At 44.5% G+C, this 12,952-nt stretch overlaps 1 protein-coding gene across 1 annotated transcript in view; it reads left to right on the top strand.

The window, feature by feature from the left end:
• Positions 1 to 12,191, top strand: part of ITPKA (inositol-trisphosphate 3-kinase A) — a 40,589-nt gene extending 28,398 nt beyond the window's left edge. The window contains exons 4-7 of the mRNA XM_056346808.1: positions 1,244 to 1,448; positions 6,034 to 6,135; positions 7,096 to 7,167; positions 8,022 to 12,191. Coding sequence (XP_056202783.1) covers positions 1,244 to 1,448; positions 6,034 to 6,135; positions 7,096 to 7,167; positions 8,022 to 8,225 — 583 coding nt within the window. The 3' untranslated portion in view covers positions 8,226 to 12,191. The remainder of the gene's footprint in view (positions 1 to 1,243; positions 1,449 to 6,033; positions 6,136 to 7,095; positions 7,168 to 8,021) is intronic.
• Positions 12,192 to 12,952: the final 761 nt, after the last annotated feature.

The following is a 12,952-nucleotide window of genomic DNA, read 5'->3' as shown; positions in this document are numbered from 1 at the left end:
ATTACTGTCATAAACGAGTTGTTCAGCTTACCGGAGTGCAGACCAGCCTTTTCAAGTAGATGCTAAATCGTAAATGAATTGGCAGCTAAGTCAGAGTAGAAACGTGTAGCACTGATATGTCCAGAAGAAAGAGGAGAAGGATTTGCAGCAGTATGCATTTTATTCAAAGTACATGACATTCTGGTAATGAGTGGCAGCATCTCCTCAGCACCAGCCTGGTTTATTACACTGTGATGAAGAAAGTACACTCCAGGCACCTGACAAAGTGCAAGCTTTAAGAGTCCGGTGGAATCAGAGAACATGGATAGTGCCTTCAATGGTTACCAGATTAACTGGTTAAGTGATGACAGCAAAATGTGGGAGGTTTTCACCCTTCACCTTCCTGTTCTTGGTTACCTCTTCTGGTTTGGAACTGCCCAGGTAATCTCCTTTACTATATTTTTATTTACTGTATTTTTACTGTAAGAAGAGTGATTCTCTCTTTCACCGTGATGCATTAAGTAAAACCTCAATTGCTTTCTGAGGCCTAAAAAATCACACATGATGATGTTAGGTTTTTCTGAGGAGAGAGAAGGTGGTAAGACTTCGGCAGCCCTGTTTGCTTCTGACTTCACTGTAAGTGATCTCTCCTAACTGTCCTCTGAAAATACATTTCTGTTGCATGGCACAGTACGAATTCAGCTTTCTCCCATTCTGTTAGCAGGACATAACAGTAACATGTAACAGTAAGTAAAGGTGTAGTTAGAACAAGAAGTGAATCCTAGAACCGTAGGATTGTTTAGGTTGGAAAAGACCTTTAAGGTCATTGAGTCCAACCATTAACTGAGGGCTGCCAAGCCCACCGATAAACCATGTCCCCAAGTGCCACATCTACACGCCTTTTAAATACCTCCAGGGGTGGTGACTCAACCACCTCCCTGGGCAGCCTGTTCCAATGCTTGACAACCCTTTCGGTGAAGAACTTGTTCCTAATATTCAGCCTAAACCTCTCCAGGCACAACTTGAGGCCATTTCCTCTTGTCCTGTTGCTTGTTACTTGGGAGAAGTGAATGGCACGATTGCTGGTTCCTGCAGCTGGTTCACTAAGTGTGCCTATGCAGTCATTAGTCTGTGTCCTTTAGTTTCACCATGCACAAAACTGGGGTAATGATAACATTTACTTTCCTGGTTGATATTTCTTGAGGCCAGTTTATAAGTTGTAAAAGGAAATGTATGGGGAGTCTTTACATTTTTGCTTTTGCAGGACATACCTGGAGGAAGAGTTGACTAAGGCCCGTGAGAAACCAAAGCTGCGTAAGGACATGTACAAGAAAATGATTGAAGTGGATCCTCTTGCTCCCACAGCTGAAGAGAATGCCCAGCATGCTGTCACCAAACCCCGATACATGCAGTGGAGGGAAACCATCAGCTCTAGCGCCAATCTGGGCTTCAGGATTGAAGGGATTAAGGTAATAGTTTCACTTCTGCCTGTTCTTGGAGACTGAACTTGTTTGATTTGTTGATTAATCAAAAAGCTAGTGCGCATCAGTAGCCAGTTTTTTCCAAAGGATTAAGTGAAAATGCACTAACTGAAATTTAAAGCAGCCATTCTAATTATGACAGAGTAGTGTTGATGAAGTTAAGCATCAAATGCACATCAGCCATACTTGGTTCAACCACAGAGACACTGCAGGAAGGGCTCAAGCACATATACCGTGTAGACAGAATGAAAATGAGACTGTTTATAAGGAAGAATTCAGAACTGAAGAAATAACTGCCTCTCCCCGTGCAATTACTTTTTTTTATATCCAGGAACTATACATATTTATTCAGAGTGAATCACAGTAAAGTGTTTTTGTTCCAGTTATGTTTATTTGCAAGGTATGTTAAAAGCATTAGCGTAGATTTTCTTGGGATCAAGGAGACCCCTTTTCCTTTTAAGTACATGACAATACCCAGTATAGATGGAGTGGAATAAAGCCAAAACAACCAAAAATAAAATTTCTCCGTCAACAAAGTCCATCTGCTGTTCTTGTTGGATAAGTTTGTGCCCCTGTGTCATTCCTAGGATACTACCTTACAGCCACAGAAGAACCTTGGCCATTTTTTTCCCCTGCCCATTAATTCTTTATATTTGTTGTGCCCCATGGCAATGACAGATGCCTACCCAGAAGCCCATTAGGACCTGCTCTCAAAGTATCAGCCACCTGACTCGGTTACTTGAATGTTAACGCTTATTGGAATCCAGAAGTGCGCTTGCTGCCTGCACAGCCTGTAACAGCTAGCCTTACACTAGTTTGCTTGGGTTTAGATAGTGTACCTGGAGCAGTGGCGAGGGCTGCCCAAACCCACCTGCACCCTGGGTGAGTACTTGTCACCTGAAGCTCGTGACGGGACAGCTATGAAGAAGTTAGCATGGGTTATCCTGTGTGATTTCAGGATGTTCCCAGAGCATATAGGTTTGATTTAGGTTTGTTAGGTCATTGTAAATTATGAGATGGATTAGTTTTTCTTCCATTTCCTAGTTTAAGCACGTAGGAAGAAGAGATAAAAGAGGGTGACGCTGATGAGCAGAGGCTCTTTAAACACCCCTTTCTTCTCTGCTTCCCTGTGTTGTCTTCTCCCTTCCTCATTCACAGATTCTCCTGCTGTGATACAGGAACTAGGGCTTCCAGCTCATGCTGTGCTGGCCCCCTGTATGCTGTGCCACCCACTCCTGGCTGCTAGATACAGGCATTCTCATACAGGAACTGTCTGGGCGGTAGAGGATCTGGCTCCAGTCCAGCCAAGATGCTTCATGTCTTACCCTTTAGCCATCTAATGATGTTATCAAAATACCTATTTTATTCCTATACCACACAGGTGTTTGGATGCTCTGTGTAATGGAGTCGGAAACCCAGATGATCTCAAGACCTTTTACATATGTTCTTGGAAAGATAGGTGGTCTGTGTAGAAGATGCACAGATTTGTGTTGAGTCCTGGAGAGTGACTGAGCTAAGGGAGCACAGGGGATGCCAGTAAAACCTCCTGGCTTGTTCTTTGTGCTGTGGTTGGTTATCAGAGGTGGGTAGGAGCCGTATGGCACACAGACTGCGTGATATTTCCCAGACAGTGCTGTAACTGAGCAAAACAGGACACAAATACTTAATCGTTGATTAAGCACAGGAAATGTGTGCTGTTATGAGGGATGTCGGTGTCATTCTCTTATTTCTTTACATGGAGAAATGGTGACAGAAAGCGAGTTGTTCAAGCAGTAACAGCTAGTCAGTACACCCTATGCTGTTTCACTGTAGCTGAACTGTACGTCCAGTTCTGCGTATTTGCAGAAAAGCAAAACCATGCTGCAGAGATCCCCATTTTTAGAGGAGAGCCTGTAAGGATTAGTGGTGCCAGCTAGTGGTTGATGGGAAAAAGAGGTGGTTCTCCCCAAAAGCACTTGATAACTCCTGGAGTTACCTGCGTAGGTATGTTGGGCTTGGTCATCCAGAAATATTCCTGCCCTGGAGTAAGAAGCAGAAGCAATGGAAGTGGTATGATAGAAGCCCTTCTGTGAAGTGGCTGCCAATAAATGGGATCTGATTCACCGTACGCACTGTTGCTTCATCAGCGGGATACCTTTTCTCTTTAGGTGATCCATCTCTTTTCCTTGCCTTGCTTCCATATCTCTGAAATCACGTCAGGTTCATTTATGGGATGCGTTGCTCTTCCTCTTATCAAATATAGTTTGAACCATTGGGTTTCCTTGCGGTCAGAACCTGACACTGTCTCTTGTGGCTGCTAGATTCGGAATGCAGGTTTCCTCTCTGGAGGGGGCTGCTGAAGGCTAGGCATCACAAACATTGTCTCCACAGCACTAAGGTAATAGTTTTGCAGAGCACAGATGCATGGGGCTGAGAATCAGGAGTTCTGGCTTCCCATTGTCACTGAATCTCTGTGCAGTTTGGGAAGATACTTCTTCCTTTGGTGTACCGTTCCTTTAGCCCTCGATCAGGGATAGCCATTTTCCCAGGAGGACACCAGATTTGATTCACAAATCTTTGTGAATCCATTTAGGTCACGACCTTAACCCAGAACCCTTTAGGGGAAGTCTGCAGAGGAATCAGAGCAAGACCATGCGGGTTAAGATAGGTAGCGCTATTCTCCAGAGCCACCAAACCTGCCCTCCCGCTAGCTATGTCATGGCCACATCTGATGAGAAGTGGTGCACGTGGCCCGCCAGCCACACCGTGCAACAGGCTGCCCTGCTGTGCAGGAAGGTACGTGGAGGCCTTGACAAAGGTACGCCTTTGGAGCGAGGTGGGCAAGCGCCTCGTGGGGATCAGGTGCCTCCAGAGTTGTTGCAGGGACCTGGTCCAGAATACGAGGGATGGTGCCATTCAAAATCTGGATGTTGTTTACAGCAGGTAAAGGCAGGCAGCAGTTATTTTTCCTGCCAACCACTGCAAAGGATCAAAATCACAGAAGTGTTTCTAAACAACAGAGAAGCAAGCGACTAGTCTGTCCAGACAAAAAAGGATGAAAAGGGAACATACAGAAGCTATTCCAGACTTTGCTCTGGGATTTGGGGCACGGGGAGTCATTTTTAAGACGACCTTACTCCAGTGTAGAGGTACGAGGCGTCAGATTAAGTGCCAGCTTTCTGTGTGCTGTTGAGTATTATAACGCACCAGATCAGATGGCTCCTAACTTGCACTGCCTACCTGCTGAACTTTTTTTGCATAACTTACACATCTCATCAGGCTGACATGCCACACTTGTATCTGGCCCACAGCCTTGGAATAAAATTCTGTTTATTCTGCTGCTAGAAAATCTGGTAGGTGGGAGGCTGTTCTGCATGGCTTTGCCATTCAGTCAGTTCATTCTTTTGCATGATAAATCTGGAAATTTAGCATTATTGGGGTTTTTTTGTGTATATACTAGGAGCTGAGCTCTGCTATGGAGTAAATAGTGTTCACCTGCAGAGACCAGAGCTGAATTTACCCGGTTTTGGTGCAGTGACTTTTAACAAGTAGGAGGGAACACAGTTTGATGACCTGTTGATTTACTTTTGTAATGGAAATGAGGGATTTGGTTGGACTGATACAATGGAGAAGAATATGGTTTGATAATCCTGCAGGCTTTTAGTGGATACAGGCTACCAGCTGCAAGAATTGCTGTATTTTACATGCGTGTGCTAACAGCTCATATTTGTGATTCTTGAAGCAACAGGGATATTCTTGGAGAAATGCATATTCGTGTAGTCTATGTTGACAGATATCTCCGATTCACGTACTGCTCTTGTTTACTTGTAGCTCCACGGGTACAAACTGGTCACTACCAGCACATAGACTTGTTTCTTCAGCAGCAGGATGCTTTTGTACTGAGCCTTACTGTTAGCGCAAAACCACTCTGTATTTCTCCAGGATCTAGTTGGACACAAGCATGCCCACACTGTCTTTTGCCAAAATTCACGTACCTGCTTTGTCACTGCTAGTATTGCAAATCCCAAGTTGTTCCTGCCTGCAGCTAGCTCTCCGTTCTGTGACTTCTGGGTCATGCTAATTTGCAAATGTATATTTGGGACTGAGTCTTAACCACAATCTTTGATTTCCCCATTGAAAAACCAAACCAAACACAAACAAACAAAAAGGACTAGTAAAATTGGGTTTGAAAATGGCCCCTTACTGCCCCAGCCAGGGTTAGACTACACCAGGCTGGGCAAGAGGGCAGCCGAAGAGGTCGCTGTGGTTTGCCCCGTTGAACTTTGCGCTGCTAGTACTCATGTGAGAAAACCCTCCTGCAAGCTGGTAATACTGTGAGTTGTTGTTTGTGTGGGTTTTTTTTTTTAACTGCACTTGACAGGAAATGAAGTGCCATTTAAAGGTATCCAGTCAGCTCCGGTATCTTGTCTCCTCCACTCCTTGCTTGGTTTATCTGCTCTCTTCCTGTTCAGTTGCTCACTTTCATCTGGTTAGCAAGAGCTGAGCTGCTGATGGTTCAAGAGGATTGACTGATGAGGGGAGTGATACGTGTGTGTAGTATAAATCATCTTTATCTTTGTGTGGTTTTGTGCAGAAGGCGGATGGAACATGTAACACAAACTTCAAAACTACAAAGACACAGGAGCAAGTTCTACAGGTTTTTGTGGAATTCATTGAGGGCAACACAACTATTCTGGTGAGTCTGAGCTCTTTGGGTTAACTATCTTTGACCCAATGAACTTGCTTCAGGGCCATGCTTCCTCTGGCACAAGAAAAATGAATTAAACTACCAAGGAAGAAAATGGTTTTGACTTCCAGTCCCTCTCGGCAGATGGGAGTGGACATGGGGACTAGGTGGGCTGTGGGAAGCGGCCAGCTGAGCTCCTCATGCTAGCAAGACATCAGTCAAGCTAACTTACGGCTTGCCATCAGCTTTGACCATGAATATTAGATGCCTCAGAAGGGTGGTGATGATGTCTGAGCAAGGATTGTGCTGGCAGGAAAACTTGTGATTTGGGAGTTCAGGCTGGAGGGGATAAAACCAGAGCACAGGGGCAGGAGGTGAGGCTGGTGCTGGCTGTGCTCCTAGGCACGAGACTGGCCCCAAAGGGCCACTCCGGTGTGCTGCTCCGCGGGCATAACCGCTGCCGTGTGGCGGGTGGCATAACGTGTCTTGTCTTTGGAACTGCTCAGGGTGCCACAGTGTTTGGCTGCAGTGCCGAAGGCGTTATGAAGGCAGATTAGCCCTCCAGGAGGAGCGCGCTTGGTAACACAGGGCAGCATTAAAAATGTGTGTAAAATTTCATTGTCTTTTCACTGTGGAGAAGTGAAAGATTTTTAATTGCTTGAGATTTTTTGTCTTTATTAAAAAGAAGAGAAAAAAAAAAAGAGGGATGCAGAAATTCTCAGTACATCCAAGCAGGACAGAAGTGTGCTTGGCCTGAGCCACGCAGCAGAGGAACTCCAGTCTGTTCATCTGCTATGAAAGCCTATTCAAGTGTATTTTCAGATTGACTTTCAAGTGATGAACCTGTTGTTTTGAAGCACCTCTAGCCTAAAATTAACATGATCTCTTCACTATATTAACTCTTGTAAACAGAGTATCTCTATCCATTCTTTACTTAAATGTTTATGGGTTGTTTTTTCCTTCCTCCAGAAAAAATACCTCAAGCGTCTGCAGGAAATTCATGTCATCCTTGAATCCTCAGACTTCTTCAAGCGACATGAGGTGAGCAGTGAGTGTAATACTGTGGGGTGCATTGCTGCTTGCTTTGGTCATTCAGATGTACTTTGGATTAGCCTGCTGTATTAGTAGAAGAAAACTATATATATGTTACCAACACAGATACCCTAAAGCCTCCATCACAACAATACAGAAGATTAAAACAGTTGAGGAATAATAAGTCCTTCCATCTTTATAACATCCCAGCACCTACAGGTCTCACCGCTGCAGGGAATGGTTTATTACTACCAGTTTCCTGCAGTTTCTCTAATCTTGGGGTGTTCCAGTGGGAGTCTTTACAGAGGAATGGTAGTGTGGAAGCTTGCATTTGGTACAGTAGCATTCAGTTGCAGTTTGACAACAAAGGCTTTATAATACTGGATTTACTGTAGAATTCTGCTCTGTAAGTTCTCCTTTTACGCTTTGCTGTGGAGGAGGCATCCGTAGCATTGTAAGTTCTGCTTGTTACAGCTGAAGATTTTGAGACCAGGCATTTTATTTTACCCTGTTGATTTCCTCATGTCACTAGTGGCATTTTGGTTAATCATGAGTCATGGTCTTTCTTTGAAAGTAGTCACTGGCTTTGGCTGATTTGCTCAAATTGAGACCTGCTGCCAAGTGAGCTGGAGAACTGCTCTTCTTCCTTTTGGTCTTCTGGATCCCTTTCCCCCTCTACATGCCCATTTACACGTTACTGATTGATATAACTGTCAAATGGGGCATGTAAATTGTCTGTGTGTAAGCACAGCCCAAAAGTCTGTTGGGTCACAGGTGAGAAGGTCATCTTATTGGGAAGTGTTAAGTGATAGAGGAGAGCTAAAGATGTGTATTTAACCACATCGTCTCGATCTGTCTTCCAGGTCGTTGGAAGTTCACTACTTTTTGTACATGATGGCAGTGGGAATGCCAATGTGTGGCTGATCGATTTTGGAAAGACCACCCTTCTCCCCGATGGGCAGACACTGGATCACAGGATCCCCTGGCAAGAAGGCAACAGGGAGGATGGGTACTTGTTGGGGTTGGACAATTTGATTGGCATCTTGGAAAGCATCACTGAAAGATGAGTTGAGAACGGCACAAAACTTGCAGGGCTTCTCTGTAACTTTCTGCTCTACTGGGATCACTCAGTAAGAAGGAAACCTTTAACTCCCTTCCGTACTCCTGAGGTCATTGGTGCAGAGGGAGCTGCATCCAGAACCCAGCAGTTAGTGATCAAAATGACTTTGCATTGGCCCTCTGTGAACCTAAAGAACTCCAGACTGGTCTGTATTGCACCAGCCTAACTTCAGACTGGTCCTCAGAGAACAAAGAACTCCATACTCAGGAATCACACCAGCATGAGTCAAGAGGTCTGTATGGTAAACCAGAACAATTCTGATTTCTGGAAAACAGATGGGACTCCGGATTACCTCTTAGTGAACCAGAGCAAGTGCTTGGAGATTCAGGGTAGGAATAACCATTTTTCAGGGAACTGCATAGTTTTCAAACCAGCAAGAGTGTTTTTTACCCTCTAATTCAAAGTCCCGTCCCTCCTGTGTACACTATAGGTTGGACCAACAACTTCTGCTGCATTGCGTTGCAGTGTGCACAAGGTGGAAATGGGTGATGATCACAAGAAGCCTGGAGCAAAGGGAGGCAGGAGTTTGTGGTGGCTGGATGTGGTAACTGCTACTGACTATTCCTCCTCTTCCCTGCCCTAGCCTCGATTCACTTCTATCCAAGAACAGCCTTTGCTTTTTATGTAGCCTCTCAGGAGATTACAAAAACTCTAGGGAGAGAATAGCAGCCTATTGTCTCCAAAAACATTTGACTTTCAGACTGCATGGGCTGTTAGGAAAGTGCCTGGCTTGCCTGGCAAATTTGGCCGCTGACAGCTGAACTGCAGTTCTGAGAATCGGTAATGGACTCTTTTGCACACAGACCAGGGAACTAGGGGGTTTTTCCAAGGCTTGTTTATTTTTAAAGGTAAAACCCCTGTACACATGCGCACACACACGCACGCACTAGTAGCCAGCAAACAGTGTGATCTCTTAAGATCACGGTTTGACTGTCTCCTAATGCACATGACTACTTGGCCATGTTCCTGCCCAGATACGATGCTGCCACTTACTTAAGCATATAGAGTGACACAGCGATCGGAAAGGTAATGTGTCTGCATTCACAGCATTACACTAATGATGAGATAATTCCCAGGCATCCTTCCACCAGGGTGTCAGCTGTTAACTCAGGGCGGTCTGGGGGAAGGAATGTCAATACAGCACATTGCCTAGTTGCTGTCTGGAATCACAGACCATCTGTGGTTCGTGCTTCCCTTGCTGTGACCCAGGCACAGCCACAGAAGATTCACAGTGTTTAGGTTAAAATCAAGAAAGACTGAAGTGATTTCTTGTAATGGCTTCACATACTTTCTCTGTTGGCTGCCTCTAGTCGCTTGAACAGTTCTTTAAATACTAGCCGCATAAATACTATCAGTAGTCACATGTTCACTCACATTCCAGGTTTTAACATCAATAATGTGATGATGCAATTTTCAAAATGAGGACAAGGCTTGTATTATTATTTGATTGTTAATGGCTTTTCCAACATTTAGAGCTAGTAGCACATGTTGGTCGGAAATTGCTGTCCTTTGCTGGTGTCCTGTGCTCGGGAGAGATTCTGATAACTTTAGGATATATGAAGGTGACTCCATGCTTTGGAAAACTGTTATTTCAGTAATAATTGTGATCATGAGAAAAAAAAAAAAGACTGTAGAGTCCAGCTCTGGAATGAAATGTATCTATAACGTTTGTAATTAGAATTGAAGAGCCTGAAATCATTTCTAAAAGGAGTTACTTTCAATAACACACTACTGTACTAAGAGATCAGTCAGATTTAATGACTTTTTTCATCACCTCTAAACAAAACAGCACTATTAAAAATTCAAGATCAGTTGTGACCTAAAAATTAGATGACATAGAGTGGGTATTCTGTAGGAAGTAATGACGTGTGGGAACATTTTGTCCTAAAACAGAAGTTGTTTGAAACTGGTAATTATTTTTTCCAGTTCACTGCAAATTCAGACTTCTTCTGTGGCCTCCCAGAGTCCCTTTCAGTTTTATTTTCATTATAGTACATCATTAATGAATTTTCCACTTGGGTGTTCCAGAGGGTTTATACTATTTTTTCTTTTGAAATGACAGCAAGCCTTCAACAGAAAGCACAGATATTATCATTCCAGATGCCTCCTAATTTTTTAACTGCTATGAGATGATGAATTAATCTGCAGTGAATTTCATACAATTTTAAAAAAGCCCAACCAAACAAAACCCTCTCTTCCTCCTTTCCTGCAGCCATCAGGTAAGCCATCGGTTAGCAGTGCTTAAGGAGGATAGGAGGTCAGTAAGATCTCACGGGGGGGCTTTAATAACAATACCTTTTCTGTGAGACTGCAATTGCAAGCAGTCTCTACCATAATAAAAAATTAAATTAGAAAAGTTAGGAATGAGACTGTTAAGGTGATAGAATTCATTAGTGGTTTGCCTAATTAATCTTCAGAATTCAATTTCTTTCTTCTATTGCCACATATGTGAATCTTTTGCACCAGCGTAACATTTTTCTAGAAGAGAGATTTAGAGAGTAAAGGTTGATGATCAAATGTCAGTTGAGAGTTTGAGACAGACTTTTAGAATGCCTGGTGCACTCTAAAGGAGTGCTTGCAGCTTCAAAACCCCAGCTGCTGCTGGCACCTGGGTGGTTTGCAGTGTGTGGTCTTGGGGGAGAGCGTGGAGCGTGAGCCATTCCTCTGCAGTAGCTGAAAAGGTCGGGGGGGAAACAGCCCCACTTCTGCTATAGCGGACCCTGGTTTGGAAATTCATTCTAGCTGATGAATAGTTCTAGCACGTCAGCTTTGAAAGGGCCTTCGGCTTGCTAAGGGCCTGGGAAGGCAGAAGCCATGCTCTCCTGCCGCTGCTACGGGAAAGGAGAAGAGGCGGCGGCTCTCAGTTAGCAGCCTGCAGCCGTGCCCCGGGGCTGGGGGGCTGGGCTGGGGGCGCGGGCAGGCTGCCGCAGGGGCATTCCCAGACCTGACTCGCACCGCACGGCCTTGGGCGCCGACTTGCTGGTGTGAGGAAGCCGCGCCGCCTTCTCTTGCTGTGGCCCGAGCCACCTTGAATAAGCTTCTGCTTACCAGAGTGTCGGTGACGCCTTTGCACAGGCATGTGACACAGAGCTGATGCATGCTCACCAAGGTACTTGTTCACATACAAGTAATGCACGCTTGGTAATGCCTCTGCTGGCATACTCCCTCGCTCCAGAGACACTGAGAGCACGTGTTGCCACAGTGTGGTGAGATATGCTGGCCCAGAGGCGTTTGGTGCTGAACAGCTAACCTCGGACTTAGGCACCAAGGTCTTTAAACTCACTAGATGCAGCGATGCTTACTGCTGTAGCTGCTGCGTTTCTGTGAGAGTCTAGCAGTAGGACTCCTCTCCTTCAGCCTTGTCAGTAACTTGGTTTTTTGGCCTTGACAGCTATCCTAGGCCTCAGTTTCATTCCCATTTTACAGACGGGAGTAGTACCTACTTACCTCACAGGAACGATGTGAGGCTGTCCTTCATTATCGATTGCAAGATGCGGTGAGATTCTTTGGAGGAGGTGCACCATGCATAAAGAGATACATCAGCTAAGTTTAAAATGATGGGTTTGGGGGCCTCACAAGGATATAAATTCACATGACATTTAACCAAAGTGGTAAAAATTTTAGAAGGGGGGGTTCACTTAACATCTGATCCAGTTCTTACAATAGGGAAAGATTTCAGTGGGAGTTGGACCAAACCCTTAAGTATCTCAGAGGGCTCTTGCTTCCTTTTTTTTTTTTTTTTATTGCTATTGTTATTATTTGTTATTCTTAAGGTACTGAGATCAAATGGCCTGTATCATCCACTTGCATCCGTTCTGAACACTACAATGCAATGCTGACCATGGTCACTTTTGACATTGACTGTATTGGTTGAGTGTTTGTTACTCTGAAGTGTGTATGCTACTAAATAAATGAGACTGAAGGAAAAAAAAAAAAAAAAGACATCCACCGTGATTTGGTCATAGGGCAGTAGCATCTTTTCTTCAGTAATTTCCTTAGGGAAGAGACAAAACCTATTTATTTGAGTGTTTCTTGTGTTTTTAGTCTTTAGTATCTAATTATTTCCTAAACCAAACCCAGTTCTAATACATGTAGAAGCTAACGTTGGAACTTGGTTCCGAAACCTATTAGTACGTTTGCCTTAGAACCCAATCCACACAGAGCTTGACGGCTTCCTTTGAGGTAAACTCTGTCTCAAAAATTTCCATTCATAGCCTCATAGCCTACCATATATAAAAAAATGGTGCATCAGAAGGCATCTGGCAGAGCAGTGTGGTGCTGTGAGGCAGCAGGGAAGAAGCAGTCAAACTTCCAGGACTGACAGCACTTCTCCAGCAAGACATTGTCCTTTTACCTGTGTGCAAAGGGTACTTAGCAGAGAGGGAAACAAATTGCCACCATTAGCGTCTCTTTATTTCGTGTTGCAAATATAGAAGTATACACGTGTCCAGCTTTAAATTGCATAGAAGCAGGCGAGTCATCTACTGATGTACAGTAGTCACCCAGAAAGGTGAGTTGGCCAGAAGTGCTGCCATCGTCCAGGGTAATGCCAAATCAAAACCAATTCAGTTAAAAAGTGGTGTGGCGAGACGGGAAGATGTCGGTGATGTTATGCCTAAGCTCTCTGCCTTGGGTTGGAAAGGGCAGGCGGCCAGGAGGAGAGAGCACAGCCGT

Source organism: Falco biarmicus, chromosome 7 (genome assembly GCF_023638135.1).
Source record: "Falco biarmicus isolate bFalBia1 chromosome 7, bFalBia1.pri, whole genome shotgun sequence".
Taxonomy (NCBI): Eukaryota; Metazoa; Chordata; class Aves; order Falconiformes; family Falconidae; genus Falco; species Falco biarmicus.
This window is presented reverse-complemented; position numbering and strand designations above follow the sequence as displayed.